This window comes from Macrobrachium rosenbergii, chromosome 39 (assembly GCF_040412425.1).
Source record: "Macrobrachium rosenbergii isolate ZJJX-2024 chromosome 39, ASM4041242v1, whole genome shotgun sequence".
Classification (NCBI taxonomy): Eukaryota; Metazoa; Arthropoda; class Malacostraca; order Decapoda; family Palaemonidae; genus Macrobrachium; species Macrobrachium rosenbergii.
In genome coordinates, this window is record NC_089779.1 from 18,564,833 (window position 1) to 18,582,940 (window position 18,108).

At 35.4% G+C, this 18,108-nt stretch overlaps 1 protein-coding gene across 2 annotated transcripts in view; it reads left to right on the forward strand.

Annotated features, from left to right (window-relative positions):
• The first annotated feature begins 1,291 nt into the window (after window positions 1-1,291).
• Gp210 (nucleoporin 210) overlaps window positions 1,292-18,108 on the forward strand; it is a 57,412-nt gene continuing 40,595 nt past the window's right edge. For both annotated transcript variants that reach the window (XM_067082737.1, XM_067082738.1), the window contains exons 1-18: window positions 1,292-1,499; window positions 4,059-4,189; window positions 5,004-5,135; window positions 5,612-5,708; window positions 6,437-6,587; window positions 6,877-7,041; window positions 7,486-7,560; window positions 8,158-8,352; window positions 8,675-8,788; window positions 9,540-9,704; window positions 10,226-10,378; window positions 11,096-11,282; window positions 12,522-12,657; window positions 13,005-13,129; window positions 13,558-13,721; window positions 14,163-14,279; window positions 14,555-14,747; window positions 17,487-17,686. In XM_067082737.1, coding sequence (XP_066938838.1) covers window positions 1,324-1,499; window positions 4,059-4,189; window positions 5,004-5,135; window positions 5,612-5,708; window positions 6,437-6,587; window positions 6,877-7,041; window positions 7,486-7,560; window positions 8,158-8,352; window positions 8,675-8,788; window positions 9,540-9,704; window positions 10,226-10,378; window positions 11,096-11,282; window positions 12,522-12,657; window positions 13,005-13,129; window positions 13,558-13,721; window positions 14,163-14,279; window positions 14,555-14,747; window positions 17,487-17,686 — 2,676 coding nt within the window. In that variant the 5' untranslated portion in view covers window positions 1,292-1,323. The remainder of the gene's footprint in view (window positions 1,500-4,058; window positions 4,190-5,003; window positions 5,136-5,611; window positions 5,709-6,436; window positions 6,588-6,876; window positions 7,042-7,485; window positions 7,561-8,157; window positions 8,353-8,674; window positions 8,789-9,539; window positions 9,705-10,225; window positions 10,379-11,095; window positions 11,283-12,521; window positions 12,658-13,004; window positions 13,130-13,557; window positions 13,722-14,162; window positions 14,280-14,554; window positions 14,748-17,486; window positions 17,687-18,108) is intronic.

An 18,108-nucleotide genomic window follows, 5' to 3' on the forward strand; every position in this document is an offset into this window, starting at 1 on the left:
TGGATTCATATTAACAGTGCTTTTGTTATATTAGTTGTCAATGGACCTGATCTGCATGTAACATTACAGCGTTATTGATATGGTAAATGAAGGTATCTAAGGCCAATGGAACTTTCCCTTAGTAAAAATTAATTATACTAAGCCAGTGCCTTAAGATATAGACGTTGATAATCCTTCATAGGCCCAAGGAAATAATCTTATCGGGTACATTAGCTCTAGAGAGAGAGAGAGAGAGAGAGAGAGAGAGAGAGAGAGAGAGAGAGAGAGAGAGAGAGAGAGAGGAGAGAATACAAATATTGGGAAAGCGGAATAGCACTGGTTACGATTCCAGGACAGAGTATAGATATTTATATGGAAAAATCAGGCGGTAAAATGTTTAACTGTACTTCAAATACACAGATACAGGCACACTCATATGTATATTTATATCCAAAATTTGAAAAAGTCTCAAACTTTAGTTTGTGGCTTATTTTGTTGCCTTTTATTTCTTGTGGTGGCTCTTCATAGTGGAAATCAGTAATGATTTCAAAATCTCTTTCTTATGCGGCAAATCAGATTTTTTCATTTCTCTTTTTGTTAATATTTAAATCAATTTTTGTTTCTTATTTTCAGTTTCAAAGCTGATAGTTAAGATGACTGGGGTATCTTCTTCCCGTTCGTCTTCTACGATAAATAAACATATCAGTGGTGTGTATACATTGGAAAAATCTATGCAATACATATGGTATTTTTAAAACTTCCTCTAACGAATGTGATAAAATCAGTAACGGGAATCGGTTACTTTTTTCTTACATTTGTCTCTCGAATTTTATTACTGATGTCATTTGCTCTTGAATATAAGTAATTTTGTTTTGCTGATGTAAACTAATTACTGACAGATATTTTATATGTAATTTTTATTCGTTTCCTGTCTTTCGTACTTTGTACGTTCTTCCATGGCTAGAAAAGAAGTATCTTGCAGGACACTATATTAATGTTATACTATAAATGAGAGCTATAATCTATATAAAGGAAAAGATATGGATGCAACAGAAAATAAACTATGCAGCAATTTAGTCTCAGTGATGGCACGGTAGATGAATTAGTAGCGTTGTAATGTTTTCTAGACTAACATCCAGGAAAACAGCAGAACGGGAACTTTAAACGAAGAAAATTTATTTGGTAATGAATCATTACCTAAATAATATGACACAATTTATCTAATAATGAATCATTATCTAAATAATACACAATTTGAATTCTGGATGGTAACAGACAACTCTAAAAGAAATTTTCAAGTGATGCCCAACGATTTGGTGGTCTAACCGCTCTCTGTCGGAGAGCATGGCCGCTGAGATGTCTTTCACCCGCCAAATCGTCTTTTTAATATCAATATTTACGACCTGTCACGTAGTTGTAGATTGTTCTAAGCTGAATGTTCCGAGAGTTCTCCTCCCGTACAATCACGAATCTCCCATCAATTTCACCCTCAAGGTCTTCGAGGGCGGCTGTTACAAATGGTGAGTCTCTCTCTCAGCTCCGTTCAAATACACCATCGTATTGTAACCGATCGTAAATTTTATATTTATTTATGTATTAATAATTCAAAAACATGTCTTATTGAGTTGCTGATTAATAGAATTATTTGAATTTGATGGATAGTTTTACTGTAGGGGGTTTAGGTGGCGAGTGACAGGCCTAAGCAAGGATAGGTTGCATAATTTCCTGTGCATCATACCCGAGCCCTTGGGTCACGCAAGGTTATTTAGGCTGGGTTTATTATGTATCCTCTGTCCCTACTTTACGTTAGGTTACGTATCTAGCCTTTGTTTTTGGGTTCTAGCAACTCCCAAGTTTCAGTTCAATGACCTGCCTTGGCCTTGACTAGGCCTACATGGCTAGGCCTATCCCTTTAGGGGATTCGCGCTGTCAGTGCACATCAGCTGTGCACAGTAGGCATGAAGCTACTTCAGGTTCTGGTAGAACTATATAGTAGCTCCGCGGCGGCGACTGCCGTCTAACTTAACTTTTTCTACAATTTTTTGGTTGCTAATTATTAATTTTCCTTTAATTTTTGGCGCTTGAGTGTAATTAATCTGTAATTAACCCCTGAAGTCCATCCAACAAGGGGTTTCTATACGCGATTTTCACAAGACAGAGCACGGGTATATACGTCTGTTTCGAACGGTTCGTATCCTGTCCCGCAAGTGCAATAACTTCTTAACGTATGGGTACCCCCCCCAGGGCAGTACTAAACACGGCAAAGTGACATTCCATTTGGCTGACAACAGACAGATGCACTGGCAGTATCAGAAGCCCTAAAAGTGTAGAAAGAACCAGTTTCCAAGGTAAAAATAGCCGCAGAGCTAATACTTAGAATTACCGATTATATTTTTGCTGTTGCACATGCGCATTTATAGGGGAACTTTTGGTAAAAAGTGGAGTTTCCTTCACCGGGGGTCTGGCTAAGTAACGCGGCCTACTAGTTTAGGCTGGGTAGGGTACGTTGGGTTAGTATGGTTCCTTTTATAATAGATTTCCTTAGCCAATCCCGTCTTGAACATAAGGCTCCGTAATATCTCTCTTATATGCGGAACCGTTCCATACAGTTCGTGCTGAGGTAATACTTAGAAATACTATTCTGTTTATCTTGGCTTTGGCTGCCCCTTCCCACGTAAAAGGCCTGAACGTGCTTACCTGATTAATTCTAACTTGCTACGCTAGCCTTTGAGGCCTTAGCCCTAAGCCACCTTAGAAGGTACCTATACTTGAACCAGGTTCAGGAGGCTTTAAGCCTAAAGGTAGTGTTCAAAAATACAGATTGTCACTGACACAAAATATGAATTTGACTGCCTTTGGTGAAAACTGGTCTGGTCTTTGAAATTTGGTGATTTCCTGATGAACGTTCTGGGCTGTTAACCCGGTAGGTAGCCTATCACCTGTGTCAGAGTCCAGGGTAAACTCATGCTAAGGAAAGTAGACGGCCGCATGTAGATACCCCATCGTTTATTAATATAATTTGTCGACCACACAATATAGAAATGGGTGTACAGGCGGTCCCCGGTTTATGACGGGGTTTCCGTTCTTGCTCCGCGTCGTAAGCCGGAAAATCGTCAAAAATCATAAGAAAACCTTACTTTTAATGCTCTGGGTGCATTGAAAACGATGTAAACTGCATTATTATTGAGTTTTACATCAAAAAAACCTTCAAATATGATTTTTCTGCCATTTTGGGGCCATATTTCTTCCGTCGGATCGGCGACTGCGTCGTAACCGGAAGATGCGTCGTAAGCTTGGAAATAATTTCTGATGAATATATTTGAAAAGCGTCGTAACCTTGGAACATCGTAAGCCGGAACCGTCGTAAACCGGGGACTGCCTGTATATAATACTCTGACCCCTGGGAGGTCCAGTACTAAATACGGCCTCCCAAGGAGCTTCCTCCACGTTTAGTACTAGCACCTTGATGGATACATACCGAGTTAATGCCCCATCCAAGCTGGTCTTTCTAACCTCCCACTGGAAATGAAAACTCCTTTCCTGAAGTAACGATACAAACAAGACATAGGCTACTCTGGCGCACGACCCTGTCGTTCATGGCATCGCATAAGCCTATGCCAGGGTGTGCAGGGTGTTATGGGAGTCTTCCTTCCAGTGCTTACATACGTGCCCAGGAAGCTGACATCTGTGGGTGGAAGATCAACACCTGTTATGAATAAGAACAACTCAAATTTTAGATCATTTTGCATTTGTCTCTGTTGCCGAAGGAACAAGTGAACGCTGTTTGCCAAGTTAGGCTACCAGTTTCTTAGACCTCAATAGACCTAGTCTCTAAATACATGGCAACCTCAGTGATGATTATTTTTTGGAAGCAGGACAATTAACACTTGTTCTTACTCTGTAACCAAGTTATGTGCTCACCTTGAGCAGTAATGGTTGGTGGAGCCATTTGTTCACTCAGTCATTTAGTATTCATTCGTGTAAAGAAAGCAGTGAAGAGGATGAAAAGATGCATAATAAGTAACGTACTTGCAAAATTATGTATTAGATATTGATACGTGAATGTTTTTTATTTACAGGTCATGTTCGAGAAAGGAAGTGGTGTTGCTGGAGGAAGTTATGACAGACGGGTGCGCACATGAGGCTAAGGTGTCAGCCATTACTCGCTCAGCTTCAAGACAAACGGCTATCATATTGGCGCAGGACTCAGGTAGACTGATAAGTGTTTCATTTATTTGATAAAATTTCATCAAAATGTCTTTCAAGTACACCTTATTGCATAATATAGAAGGATTGGTTAAGATAGTAATGTGTCCAGAAAAGTGAAAGAAAGCTAGTACAGCTGTATTATTTCTTGATGGCTTTAACTGTTGAATGTCATTGTAGAACAGTATTTATCTTTGATGCCTAAGTGTATCTCACATTAATGATTCACTAGATTATTTTTTTTTTTTCAAAGTTAAATTATTGGTTATTATTGATATGATGGAAATGACTCATGCTTTTGATATTCATGTGAACAGAATTATAACATACTGTATATTTTACAACACAAAAATCTTTTAAGTATACACATCTCTAACATTTACTGACACGTTTTCAAGTTACATATGCAAAAAATTTAAACCTGAAACATTTTTAAGTATCCATATATATGCACAGAACTTTCAGAACTCCTTTTTGTGAATAAATCAGTTATTTGTGCCTCTTAAAAAGTAGTATTGCAAAACATACGAACAGTTTTGTGAAATCTACTAAGATTTTTAAGAGATTTTTCTTGAATTATTTGTTTTCTGCATAATCACTGAAGGATTGGGTTTAATATACAACTCTTAATAATTCTGTGCTGTTGTCTTCATTCACGATTAAGAAAGGCATCAGTGCTTATTTGGGTTAGTGATAACAGATATCTTGAATGAGGAGAAATCTTGGATAACAGATAAATTTGAAAAACCTTAACACTCTTGGAGATAAAACTAACGTTAAGTCACTATGTTTGATTGGCTATTTCTTGTCTATTCCAGGGAGTGGTGGAATACTGCGATGTGATGTACTTGTTGATGCCATCCACCGGTTGGAGATAATAACAACAACGAGAGAATTATATGTTGAAGAAGCTCCTGAAGAGTTTGAAGTTCGTGCCTATGATGATCAAGGTATGTTGGCAATAGTTAAAGAGTGTACAGCATGAGGTATGATAAGGGTTTATTGGTAACTATCATAAGTGGTTTCTATTTCAGGCGAACCAAATATGAATTAGAAACTTATATGTTTGTGCTCACTGTAGTGATATTATTACTTGGCTCTCATATTTTAGTCACTTGCCAATTTTATCAGTACTATGTACAGCCCACAATTTAGCTCTATTAGCAGTAATGTTCATTAGGGTGCTGGTATAAATTTATATCTAATAATAAAGGCTTGTTTTGGTTGAGCTTTCTTCAGACAAGCTTTGCTTCAAGCCTAAATTACATATTCCATTCCATTCCATTATACTGAGGATGTTTCACAGGTAGTCTTTTCACAGAATATTTTGATGAATGTTTCATTTTAGTTAGGTAATTTAACAGACATTTCATTTCCTTTCTTGAATGTCGTAGCTTATACATTGTATGATTTTCTTACTTTTCAGGAAATGAATTCACCACCTTAGAAGGAATTGAAATGACCTGGGAACTGCAGACTGTTACAGACCGTGAAGCCGTCGTTTCAGCTCAGACTGTGTTAAGGTGAGGAATGGTGTAGGAAACAATCTGGCTTTGGAGAGTTTGGTTAGATTAGTAATGGAGCAGAGGAATCATACTTCATTTTGGATCTTTTCTAGATAGCGACCCCCCCCACGGGTTTTAACCCGATATGTATCCACCTATGCGGCATGTTTAGTACAAGCCCATTGTGGATTACCATAAAAACGTAAACAAAAGACTGTAAATATCATAAAGATAATGACCCCCAAGAAATATTAGTCCTAGATAATGACCCCTGAAAACCCCTGGGGGGGGGGTCTCTAGGAAAGATCCTTCATTTTTAATGCATTATCCATAGAAGTCATCACATTAAGCTGACCTTTTGGGGATAGCAGCTACAGACACCACCCTACTTACAAACGAGTTATGTTCTGGACGGCTGTTTTATGTTGCATTGTTTTGTAAGTTGTTTACTGTACTCTTATGTTTAAGTACAGTATGATACAAAATCAATACAATACTGTACATTTTTTATCCTAAAACACAATGCACTGTTCATACAGTACTGCATGCACAGAATAGGCGTGCACGCAATGCAAAATTTGAACTTACTGGTGGCAAAGGGGAGCTGTCTGAACACAATTTTAATTTGAAGTCCCGTTTGTTTCCATCTCGGTATGTTCGTAAGTGGTGTGGTGTCTGTAATAAGTTCTCTAAGCTGTTTATCTGTCTTGTGTTTTCTTTGCGTGAATGACTCTCCTTGATTGCAGGTTTATGACTTTTGCTGAGTCTCCCTATGAGATGCCTCCAGCCATTGCTCCCTTGGAAGCCACTGGACGCCAGGGTTACATGGTCCTTATTGAAGGGAAGCAAACGGGTTCTGCCAGATTGTCAGTTCGTGTCACTCATCCAGCATATACTGTAAGTACAGAATAATCAAATTTTGGTTTGGTTGTTTTATTCACTTATTTATATTATTTGCAGTTTTTTTGTGAATAGAGTCCCTGAATAAAATTTACCAAGGAATGTTTATTATCACCCATAAATGAATTGTACAAAGAAAATGGTTAATGTGCGGTGGAGATTTAATTGAACAAAATCTGGTTGTATGTGAAGAATTGTGAAAGTTTATTACAAATCTTGTCTTCTTAATTTCACGGATTGGTTTTATTGTGTACCGCTGATATAGTTTTTCATTGTTTTCCTTTAGAACCTGCCGTCAGCTGCTGTTGATTTGATGGTGGTAGCCAATTTATTACTGGAACCTGCAGACGTTTACGTTCTGCCAAACACGTTGGTGAAATACACTGTTTTCCACCTCAAGCAAGGGATTTTTAATCCTGTGAACATTCAGGGCACTCAGTACTATTTACAGGTCAGTTCTTTTACTGTATGTCGTAGCAGTTATTATTCTTTGAAATTATCCCTTAAGGAGGCAATGCCGTCAGTAACCTTACGTGGTGCATTGTAGTAACCCTTTTCATTCTTTTTACTGTACCTCCATTCATATTCTCTTTCTTCCATCTTACTTTCAACCCTCTCTTAACACTGTGAGGTTTTTCCTCCTATTTGACTTTTAAAACCTTTACACATTCAATTTTCCTTTCAGCGCTGAATGACCTCATAGGTCCCAGCACGTGGCCTTGTGCCTAAATTTTATATGCCATTCCATTCAATTTGAAATGAAGCTTATTTCAGTAGATCCTATTTTGAAGTTTTGCAAAATGTTCCTAATGCTAATATTGACACACATTTTGTAATATTGTTAAGATGTCTAGCAACAAGGAATTCTGAGTAATTTTTTTTTTTTTTTACTTAGGTTGCCAAGTCAGAAGTTGCATATCTAAATGATGATGAAATCAGCATTACGTCTATTGAGCTTGGAACCACAGAGGTAATATTATACTTTGTTCTTTTATCAATGTTGTTTCTCAACCTCCAGATTGATGTGTTTGTGGAAAGTTGAATTTAAACATTGTGTGTGTACTTTACATCATCCCTTGTAGAGTATAAAAATTATCTTTAAATTTGTAGCAGTCAGAGTTGGGTATGATGATTTAGTTGTAAGTTCTGTGTACTATAAATGTGTGCTCTTGATAAAAACAAGATAAGCTTTGGAAGTCAATGTTTTCTGGGTGGAATTTTCCTCCTTTTTATATGATTTTAAAGACTGATTTATAGTAATTTTTGCAATCTTTGTCATTCGGAGGCGCCTGCTTTATTGTGTGTGATATTTGATGACGATAATAATAATAATTGATGAAAGAAGCATGTTATTGGCTTTGTTTAGTCTTTGTTGTATAGAGTGAGGTAGTAGTTTGTTAGTTTTATTTCCACAGAACCTTAAATGATTATAAAACCAACAGGAGAGATTCTTAAAGTGTAATTTCATATTGACAGAAAATTTGAGAAGTATTTAACCTAAACATTATACTTCAAGACAGACTTCTTATAACTTTTTCATCTGTAAATTACTTTTTCCTTTTCCAAGGTCATTTTAAGGGATAAGAATGTGAAGTCAGTTGAGCTTGTGAAACAGCCCACTGCACTGGTCCACGTGGTGCACCCGTCGTATCTGACGATCTCCATTCTTCCCCACAACAATCCGGCTTTAATACGAGGAAATTACTACACTTTCGTTGTGGATGTTTTTGACAAAGAAAACAACAAAATATTATTGGGTGACGTGAGTATGAGTGCAGTGTTTTAAAATCCTTGAAAGTTAATGGGATGTTCTCTCCGTGAATATATAGATCATATTTATATTTAATAGCTTGTATGTTGTATGCAAGTTGTTTTGTATCCCAGTAGGGTTGAACTTTTCTTTTTATCGAATTTGGCATCCCATGTAAAATAGATTTATTATCTATTATTTACAAAATGCAGTTATTAATTTACCTGTTCTATGGATGAACTTCTCATATATGTAGTGAATGTGAACATATCTTATTTGGAGTTTTTCTTTTATGAGACACTACATTAGTTAAAAATTTTGTTCTATTTTGCAGAACATTGCTATAGAGACTGTAATACCCCATGAATATTTTGAGACGGAGTATCTGTCAAGCAATGGTTCGTATTTGTATGGTGTACCTATCCAGACTGGTAGAACGAAAATTCAGGTATGTATGTTTGAACTTTATCCATTCTTTATCTTGTGAGTTCAGTTATTCATTCTTTATCTTGTGAGTTCAGTCACTGTTTTTTTTTTTTTTTTTTTTTTTACCCCTCTTATTTTTGCTGCTCTGCGTACGAATAGCTTAAATTTGTGATATTTAATGTGATCTTTGTTGAATGGGCTTGCAATTTTAGTTGCTTTTTTGTAATCATTACTACATTAAATACAGAATACTTCTAAATCTTTGAAAGGCATAAAGACTACTGCATTATACTGGTTATCATAAGAAGTTTATATCTACAATAAGGTATTTTACCTATCGAAATTGCAATATATTACATTTTTTAAGTTATTGTCAAATATGTCTGTGAATTTTTTAAAGTAAATGAGAGGTAAGAAAGACAAGATTTTCTAAGTCTGCAAATATGAAATTCAAGCAACAAGTAGAGAAATACTGCCAGAGAAAAGTAGAATTGATAAAAGACTAAAGCTTAAGTAAGAGGAGAAAGGACACTGAATTATCAGCAAACAGATAACATGAATATTAAGCCTAAATACAGGACCTGATTTTTGGAGTTTAGAGGTCCAATTAATAATTGTCTATGCTTTTGAGCCTTAGTTATTGTATGATCATTGGACTAGGGGAGCAATGAGAGATGTTAAACTCTTAATCCTGGAAAGGGAAAACCTAGTGTAAAATTTCTGTTGTGACAATGATAGATGAAACTTTGTAATAATAGGACTTGTATTTGCAGGCCACACTCTCATCTATTCAACTGGAAGATCGTATATTCGAATTAAATCCTCCCTTGCAAGCAGCCCAAGATTTAGAAATCTTTGATCCTTTGATGGTTGTACCGCCCCTCACTGTTCTGCCATGGGATCCCATCACGAAACCGGTTTACAATGTTACCCTCACTGTAAGTATTTTATGTAATTCCAGTTTTGACGTGTCTTTAATGTGCTTTCTAGAGTAAAATCACCATGGGGAGTTAGTGCCTTCAGTGCACCTCACTTGGTGCACTGTAGGCATTACTTCAGGTCCTTTGCAGCATCCCTTCAGCCCCTAGCTGTAATCCATTTCACTCCTTTTACTGTACCTCCATTCTTATCTTTTCTCCACCTTATTTTCCACTCTCTCTTAACAATTTCCATTGTGCAGCCGTGAGGTTTTCCTCCTCTTACATCTTTAGAACTTTTTTTTTATGTCCCTTTCAGTGCTGAATAACCTCATAGGTCTCAGCACTTGGCCTTTGGCCTAGATTTATATTCTAATTTACAGTTTGATATTTATCTATGATTTGCTCAAGTGGTGACAAGAAAGGTTTTAAGTATAGACTGAGTTTTATGGATTAAAAGTATTTGCTACTGTCCTTGTGACATAAATATGTAGGATTTTCATGTAAACACTGTTCCTTCTATTTGAATATTTTTTTTCTAGGCGATAGGAGGCTCTGGCCCCCTTCTTTGGAGCAGCAGTAACCCAGATATTGTTGGAGTATCGCAGCTTGGAATATGCAAGACTAAAAATTTAGGATCTGTTGCCGTTACTGCAGCTATGGTGAAAAATCTTCATAATAAAAACTCGGCAGAGGTATGTATGTAAAAGACCACTATTAAGTCCTTGATATGCTAATGTTGTCTTCATTGCTAATAGATATTTTCACAAAGTTAATCTTTTTGCATCTACTAGAGCTTTATACTAGGTTTAAAAAACAGTATTATTCAAAAGTAAAAAGTAAAACATCCTCTGTTAGGGTTGTGGTCTGGTTTTCAGCAGATTTTTATAGTTGGTGTTCTGAAGCTTGACCAAAAATGGGCAAAGCCTGAGCGGTTGTTGACGGCACTTTCCCAGTTTGGCATTCAGATGACTCTACCTCAGACTGATCATGAACATCAAAATGTTTATTGGTATTAGAGTTCTGAAAGTTTTTGTTAATTGCCATTAAGAAATATACACAAATACAGAATGTGAAGATTTAGTGTATTTCAGTGTTGGTTCTTTTATGCAGCTTTTTTTTTTTATGATTAATATAGCTACCCGTGTGTGGAGAATAAATAGAGTTCACAAAAGTCCCTAGTCACCAGTCAGTGGGGATTTTTCATTTGACAAATCACTACTCATATTCAAGTAGTGTTTGTTGGTTTGGGATGTGGGCATTTCTGTTGTTTATAGCCAGTAATCTTTTGTATATTTTGAAGAAAGGCTTTACATGACAGTATCAATGATTTTGTGTATGGGCAGTTTTAAATTAATTATCAATGATTTTGTGTATGGGCAGTTTTAAATTAATTGGAATATTTATTTCAGATTCATATCAAAGAGGCATTAGGGATTAAGTTGCTGGAGGGTGTGGTAGAAGCTGAGATTGAGACCCCTCTTCCACTTCACATTGCAGCGTATACGGAACGTGATGGTAGCCAAGTGCCTTTCACTGTGTGCTATAAATTGCCTTATAAGGTGGAACCAGCAGACCCCATCTTCACCTCTTTACCAGGTTTGTGTATTCTTTCAAGTATTTGGAGCAGAACTTCCTTCTGCTTTCGTCTGTTCACTTTGGTCCCGTACTGTTACTGTGTTGCATTTGATTGTTTTTGTATTGCATCATTATGTTAATTGTATTGTGAAATTCCCTTCTTTTGTTTATGTGATGTCAAATATTACTGCTGTTACGCACATACAGTAATGTTTTTACTGTCTCTTCTCCTCTTCTTAATAGTATAAATGCTCCCTCCCTTGATCTCAAGTCATCTGTGTGTCACTGCAGTGACATGTAATTTTGTTCATCTTTTACATTGAATTTTATTGTGAAATGCTTTATTCTTTTATTTATTTTGTTGAATACAATTACCATTAAACTATATATTGTGCTTGCGCTTAAAGTAATTATATTAAAGTGGGTACAAAGGGTGGGTATAGGGGAAATTCATGAGTGTGGGACAAATTAATTGAATTCTCATTATTCCTGATGGGACTATTCGGATCAATATGTGATAATTTCTATATACAAATTGGAATTTGGAACAAATTAAATTCGCATACCAAGGAGCCACTGTACTTTTCATTTTGTCTTTATTTGTAAGTTCATACTTTTGTATTCTTTAGTTAATTATTGAATTTTTATCTTCAGTCTTTCTTAGTTTACCACAAATTTTTTTTTGTCCCACCAATTTTTGCCCCAACAATTGTTTTTTTTATACACTGACATACATCAAAATCAGAAATGAGACTTCACTGAATCTTCAGACTTCATTTAATCCCTCTTGTAATTTCAATCATACCCCATCCTTTGAAAGTTATCTTTTATATTTTGTACCATTTATGTTCTCTTTCTTATATCTTCCTGTCCACCCTCTCCAAACAATTGTTTCATAGTGCAACTGCAAGGTTTTCCTTCTGTAACACCTTTAAAACTGTTTTACTTTCAATTTCCCCTGCCACACTGGTTACCTCATTGGACCTAGCTCTTGGCCTTTGGCCTAAATTTTATATACCATTCCATTCCACAGTCGTAAGACAAGATGTTTCAGTTGTTAGCTGGTTTAGTTTCAAAATGTTTGGTATCTTTCCATCTCACAAAGTCAGTAGACCATAGAACAGATTGTGTTCTTTGTAATTGCAGTTATAGGTTCCTCAAATTATTGTAACTCTCTAATTTTATAAACATTTTTATACAGTGGTATGTAGTCATTTAATGTTGCATATAGTAAGTTGAAGTTCTGTTAAACATTTACAGAAGTGAAACCTCCTGAAGTGGATGGGTCATGCGCTGTTGCGGAAGTTGTGGGAAAAACTCCTGGATTCTCCACAGTTAAAGTTTCTTATGACAGCACCACTGAACTAGCAGCCTCTACTTTGGTAGCTGCATTTAGGTAAAACTATAAAAATTTGTTCTTGGCTCTTTCCTGACCATATGTTATTAGTGCTTTGTAATTTATAAGTCATGTTATGGATTTGCACGTTTGCAAATTAATCATTTGAAGCCAGTAAATTTACTCATTTAACACATGGATTGTGAGCAACAAAGCTCAACTGTCTTAAATATTTCATCTGCAATTTTTTTTGTCAGCACACTGTTCTCAATTAACTGCTGTTTTCTATGAAAGATTTTTGAAATTATACTTTTGTTCCATAAGTTTTTCTTTTTAAATGTCACCTATAAGATACACATTTGAATAAAGAAGTGAAAACTGAGGCTTTCACTGTATGCTTTTCACAGACCTTTGCATCCAACCTATCCTGAGTCTGGCAGCACAGTTCTAGCACTGGGATCATCTAGAGTTGTAATATTTGAAGGAGGGCCTCTACCGTGGATTGCTAAGCCTTCTAGTCACATTGTAAAAGGTTAGTGTTATTAAGGTATCTTTTAAAAGCTTATAATGATTATTATAATGAAAAAGTTAATTTGCCTGAAAATAACTAACTTCATTAAGACTGTATGTCATAATCTAGGTGTTATATAAAGCAGTGATTAAATTGTGTTTTCTGCATGTTGCTGTTAGGATAGTTTGTTTAATTCCTGTCATTTGTGATAAAAAATTCAGGATGAAAGCACTTGGTTACTAGCAAAGGTAACAAACCTTGACTTTATCTTATATAACCTAAAAGAGCTTTTATTACCCTTGGTGCTACTATCTCAATTTTATATAGATTTTTAATGTTATGTTCTTGTAAGTTTTGCAGAGCATTGATAAGCTGCATACTGTAGGTATTTTAGCTAAATGTTCGAATTGATGTTTAATGTATGTAGATTTGATAAAATTCTTTTGCAGTTGATGTTGACGACACAGAAAAATTACAAGTAACAAAGTTAGAAGGCACGGAAAAACAAGCAGATGTACATGCAGTAGAAGTTCTGTGTCAAGACCTTGGAGAGTTTGAGATCACTTTAACTGTCGGCAATGAACCATCCGGATCTCTGCCAAACCCTCGCAGCGTAAGTATGAAATGTCTGGTTGCTTGTGTTCATTTATATTTATCTAGAAGTGTGTCCAGAGCCAGGTTATGTGATGCCATTGTTGGTTGGATGTATTTGTACCTTTATTTTTTTTCCCCCTTTATTTTTTATTATTTACATCCATTTAATTCTAATATATCCTTGGGGAAAGCCATGGGGGAGTCCTGGAATGTGACTAACCCTTTTTTGCAAGCCTTGTGAGATTTTAGAAATGGTCTCAGTGGTCTCATGAAAGTACTTCATATTATTATTATTAGTATTGTTGTTATTCAGAACATGAACCCCATTCATATGAAATGAGCCCATGTGTTTGTTAGTAAACAAAGTAAAGTCATAAACTTTACTCTTGTCATGATTATAGAGGGAAATAATCTGTCTCGTCACACACACACACACAATCTTATGTATCTATTCATTCAGGTGAGTGCATCAGTGAAGGTTATATGTGCCTTGCCAGATGCTATCAGTCTGTCTGCTATAATCAAGAAACCTGCTGCTGCCAAATCTCCCTGCCCTGGAGTTGCCAAAATTGGAGTTGTAAGTTTAATTCCATTTATTTTTTTTAGTAAGGAGTATTGTTTAAATAATTAATATTAACTTTGTTTAAGAATTCGGGTTTTCATTGTGGGAAAACTTAAGTATTTATAAATATATGTTATTGGTGCTGTTTTGTAATGTAATCATTTATCTTTGTAATATATTCTTGACCTAGATTAAAACTAAGCATTCTCTGACAATTTTAGGCTTCGTTATAGTGATTGTGATTTTTATGTTTTCATAGAATTGTGGAATCATGTTTATTTACTTTTCAGTCTGTTGCTCACTGTAACAAACCCTTGAACATGGAAGTTAGTGTGACAGACTCTGAGAACCGTAAGTTTGATAACATATCGTCTCTAGCTTTGAAGTGGGGCCTTTCCAACGAAGCCTTGGCCTCCATTCCGTCTGACCCATCGAGCCTCACACAAATCTCAAGCTTTCATGGATTTAGCACTCCAATGATCAGTGAGTTTCTTTTGTCACAATTAGAAGGAATTCATTTGAGTGTATTGTTTTTTGTTGAGAGATAACACAGTTGCCTTTGCTTTGATACCTGAACGAATGTCAAGTTTTGGGAACTTGAAGAAATGTTTTCAGAATCATCTTCATCTTCAGTTAACCTAGTTACAAAATTTTAATTTTTTGTTAATTAATCAATAAAATCTGTATCATGAATAAAGACAAACCTTGTGGTCCTGCCCTGGGAGAGCTAAATAAATTTGCTCAGTGGCTTAGTTAAACTTTTTAATAATAGTTTAGATTATGGGTGAAACCAAGTGAATTATACTTTTTTATAAAAAACAATTGTAGTTTTCCACAGTAAAAATGTTATAAAATTTTTTGGAACTATTTGCTTATGGAATGGATTATTGTTTTAACCCTTAAACGCCGAGCCTCTATTTACAAAAACGTCTCCCGTATGCCGGGTGTTCGGGAGTTAGCGCCAAGCGGGAAAAAGTTTTTTCAAAAAATCACAGCACGCTTAGTTTTTAAGATTATGAGTTCATTTTTGGCTCTTTTTTTTGTCATTGCCTGAAGTTTAGTATGCAACCATCAGAAATGAAAAAATATTTTCATTTTTGGCTCCTTTTTTTTGTCATTGCCTGAAGTTTAGTATGCAACCATCAGAAATGAAAAAAAATATCATTATAATATATAAATATTGAAATATATGACCGCAAAAAAAAAAATTCATATATAATTTTATACAAATCACGTTGTGAGCAAAACGGTTAAAGCTAACGGGTTATTTTTTTTTTCTTTGTATTGTACACTAAATTGCGATGATTTTGGTATATAACAAATTGTAAAATGATCAAAGCAACACAGAGAAAATATTATCACAAAATGATGCATGAATTTGTAACGCGCGGACGTAAAAAAATGTTTTTTTATTATAAGACTTACCAAAACACTGTAAAAGCTTTTATCTCTTTAAAATCGACACGTCCGATATATGAAAGTATTTCAAAACTGATAAAAGCTACAACCATGAGTTATTTTCTGTTGTATTGTACATGAAATTGCACACATTTTCATATATAAAACTTTATGTAACGACTAATATGAAACGGTGCAAACATTACGACAATGTGACAAAAGAATTTCTGAGATGTTCGGCCGAGTTACCGCGCGGACATAAGGAAAATTTTTTTTTCAAAAATTCACCATAAATCGAAATATTGTGCTAGAGACTTCCAATTTATTGCAAAATGAAGGTAAATGATTGAATATTACTAGAATGTAAGAGTTTTAGCTTACAATTGCGTTTTTCGACCATTTTGGTCGAGTTAAAGTTGACCAAAGGTTGAAATTTTGGCAGTTATCGTGATTTATGTGAAAATATTTCAAAACTGATAAAAGCTACAACCATGAGTTATTTTCTGTTGTATTCTACATGAAATTGCGCACATTTTCATATATAAAAGTTTATGTAATGACTAATGTAAAACAGCGCAAACATTACTTATTAACGTGTTAAAGAATTTCCGAGATGTTCGGCCGAGTTACTGCGCACAGACGTAAGGAAAAAGTTTTTTTTCTTTCAGAAATTCACCATAAATCGAAATATTGTGCTAGAGACTTCCAGTTTGTTGCAAAATGAAGGTACATGATTGAATATTACTAGAATGTAAGAGTTTTAGCTTATAATTGCGTTTTTCGACCATTTCGGTTGAGTTAAAGTTGACTGAAGGTTGAAATTTTGGCAGTTATCGTGATTTATATGAAAATATTTCAAAACTGATAAAAGCTATAACCATGAGTTATTTTCTGTTGTATTCTACATGAAATTGCGCACATTTCCATATATAAAACTTTATGTAACGACTAATATAAACGGTGCAAACATTACGATAACGTGACGTAAAGGATTTCTGGCGCTGACGTAAGGAAAAAGTTTTTTTTTAAAAATTCACCATAAATCGAAATATTGTGCAGAGACTTCCAATTGGTTGCAAAATGAAGGTAAATGATTGAATATTACTAGAATGTAAGCGTTTTTAGCTTACAATTGCGTTTTTACCATTTCGGGTCGAAGTCAAAGTTGACCGAAGGTTGAAATTTTGGCAATCGTGGTTTATATGAAAATATTTCAAACTGATAAAGCTACAACCATGGGTTGTATTTTGCTGTATTTTACATGAAATTGTGCACATTTTCATATATAAAACTTTATGTAACGGCTAATATAAAACAGTGCAAAACTTACGACAAAATGATGAAAGAATTTCTGAAATTTTCGGCCGAGTTACTGCGCGGGCGTAAGGAAAAAGTTTTTTTCAAAAATTCACCATAAATCGAAATATTGTGCTAGAGACTTCCAATTTGTTGCAAAACGAAGGTAAATGATTGAATATTACTAGAATGTAAGAGTTTTAGCTTACAATTGCGTTTTCAACCATTTCGGTCGAGTCAAAGTTGACCGAAGGTTGAAATTTTTGTAGTCGACGACGTCGGCGTCCACTCGGCACCCAACAGACAATTTTAGTCGATGTATGATATGTCCAGTCGGCGTTTAAGGGTTAATTGACATTATACTTAAGTGTACTTTTTGTTTACATTGAAGAATTTTTTTTATTACACTTACTGTGATATTTCTTCCTTTAATCTTTTCATTGACTTCATGTTTGATAAGCTAAATGTAACAGAATCTTCTCCTGGAGAATTTTTAATACGGTAACGACCACTTTAAATCTCTTTCAGTATATCAAGTTCTCCATCCAGTGGGTGAAGTAGGGGAGCTTTTGGTAACTGTGAAAATAGATGGTTATGTAAAAGGAGTGTCAGAAATTGTCCAACAACATATTCCACCTTCATTGAAAGCCTCTTTGCCTCTTAGATTGGTTCAGGATGCAGTTCTCAAGCCACCTTCGTATGTGCTGTTCAAGCACAATTCTAATTTGGTAAGCAAAACAAATGATGCAGCATTCTTTGGAAAAATATTATGAGTGGTCAGTTTAGCACAGTGAAAGTCAATTCCTTTGTCAAGTAGGTTATGTTTTAATCTGGGTTGTGTGGGTTTGCAGGGATTAAATGGTAGCTATACCCTATCGGCTCCTTCATGGCGATTTAGGCGTTGTCCCCTATGTTGCCAAATGTATTTCTCTCGAGTTTTTAAAGGCCTACCCTTCCCATTTACCCTTTTAATCCAGGTTTGTCAGGAGGGTTTAACCTCCTTGGCGTTTGTTAATGTCTCCTGGGAGCAGTATACTTGGGTGTTCCCTATTGCCTCGACACTCCTTGAAAATATTTCCATTCTTCCAGGTCTCTGTTTTTCATATAGGCCTCGTTGAATCTCTTTTGGACCTTCCTTGTGATTATCTCA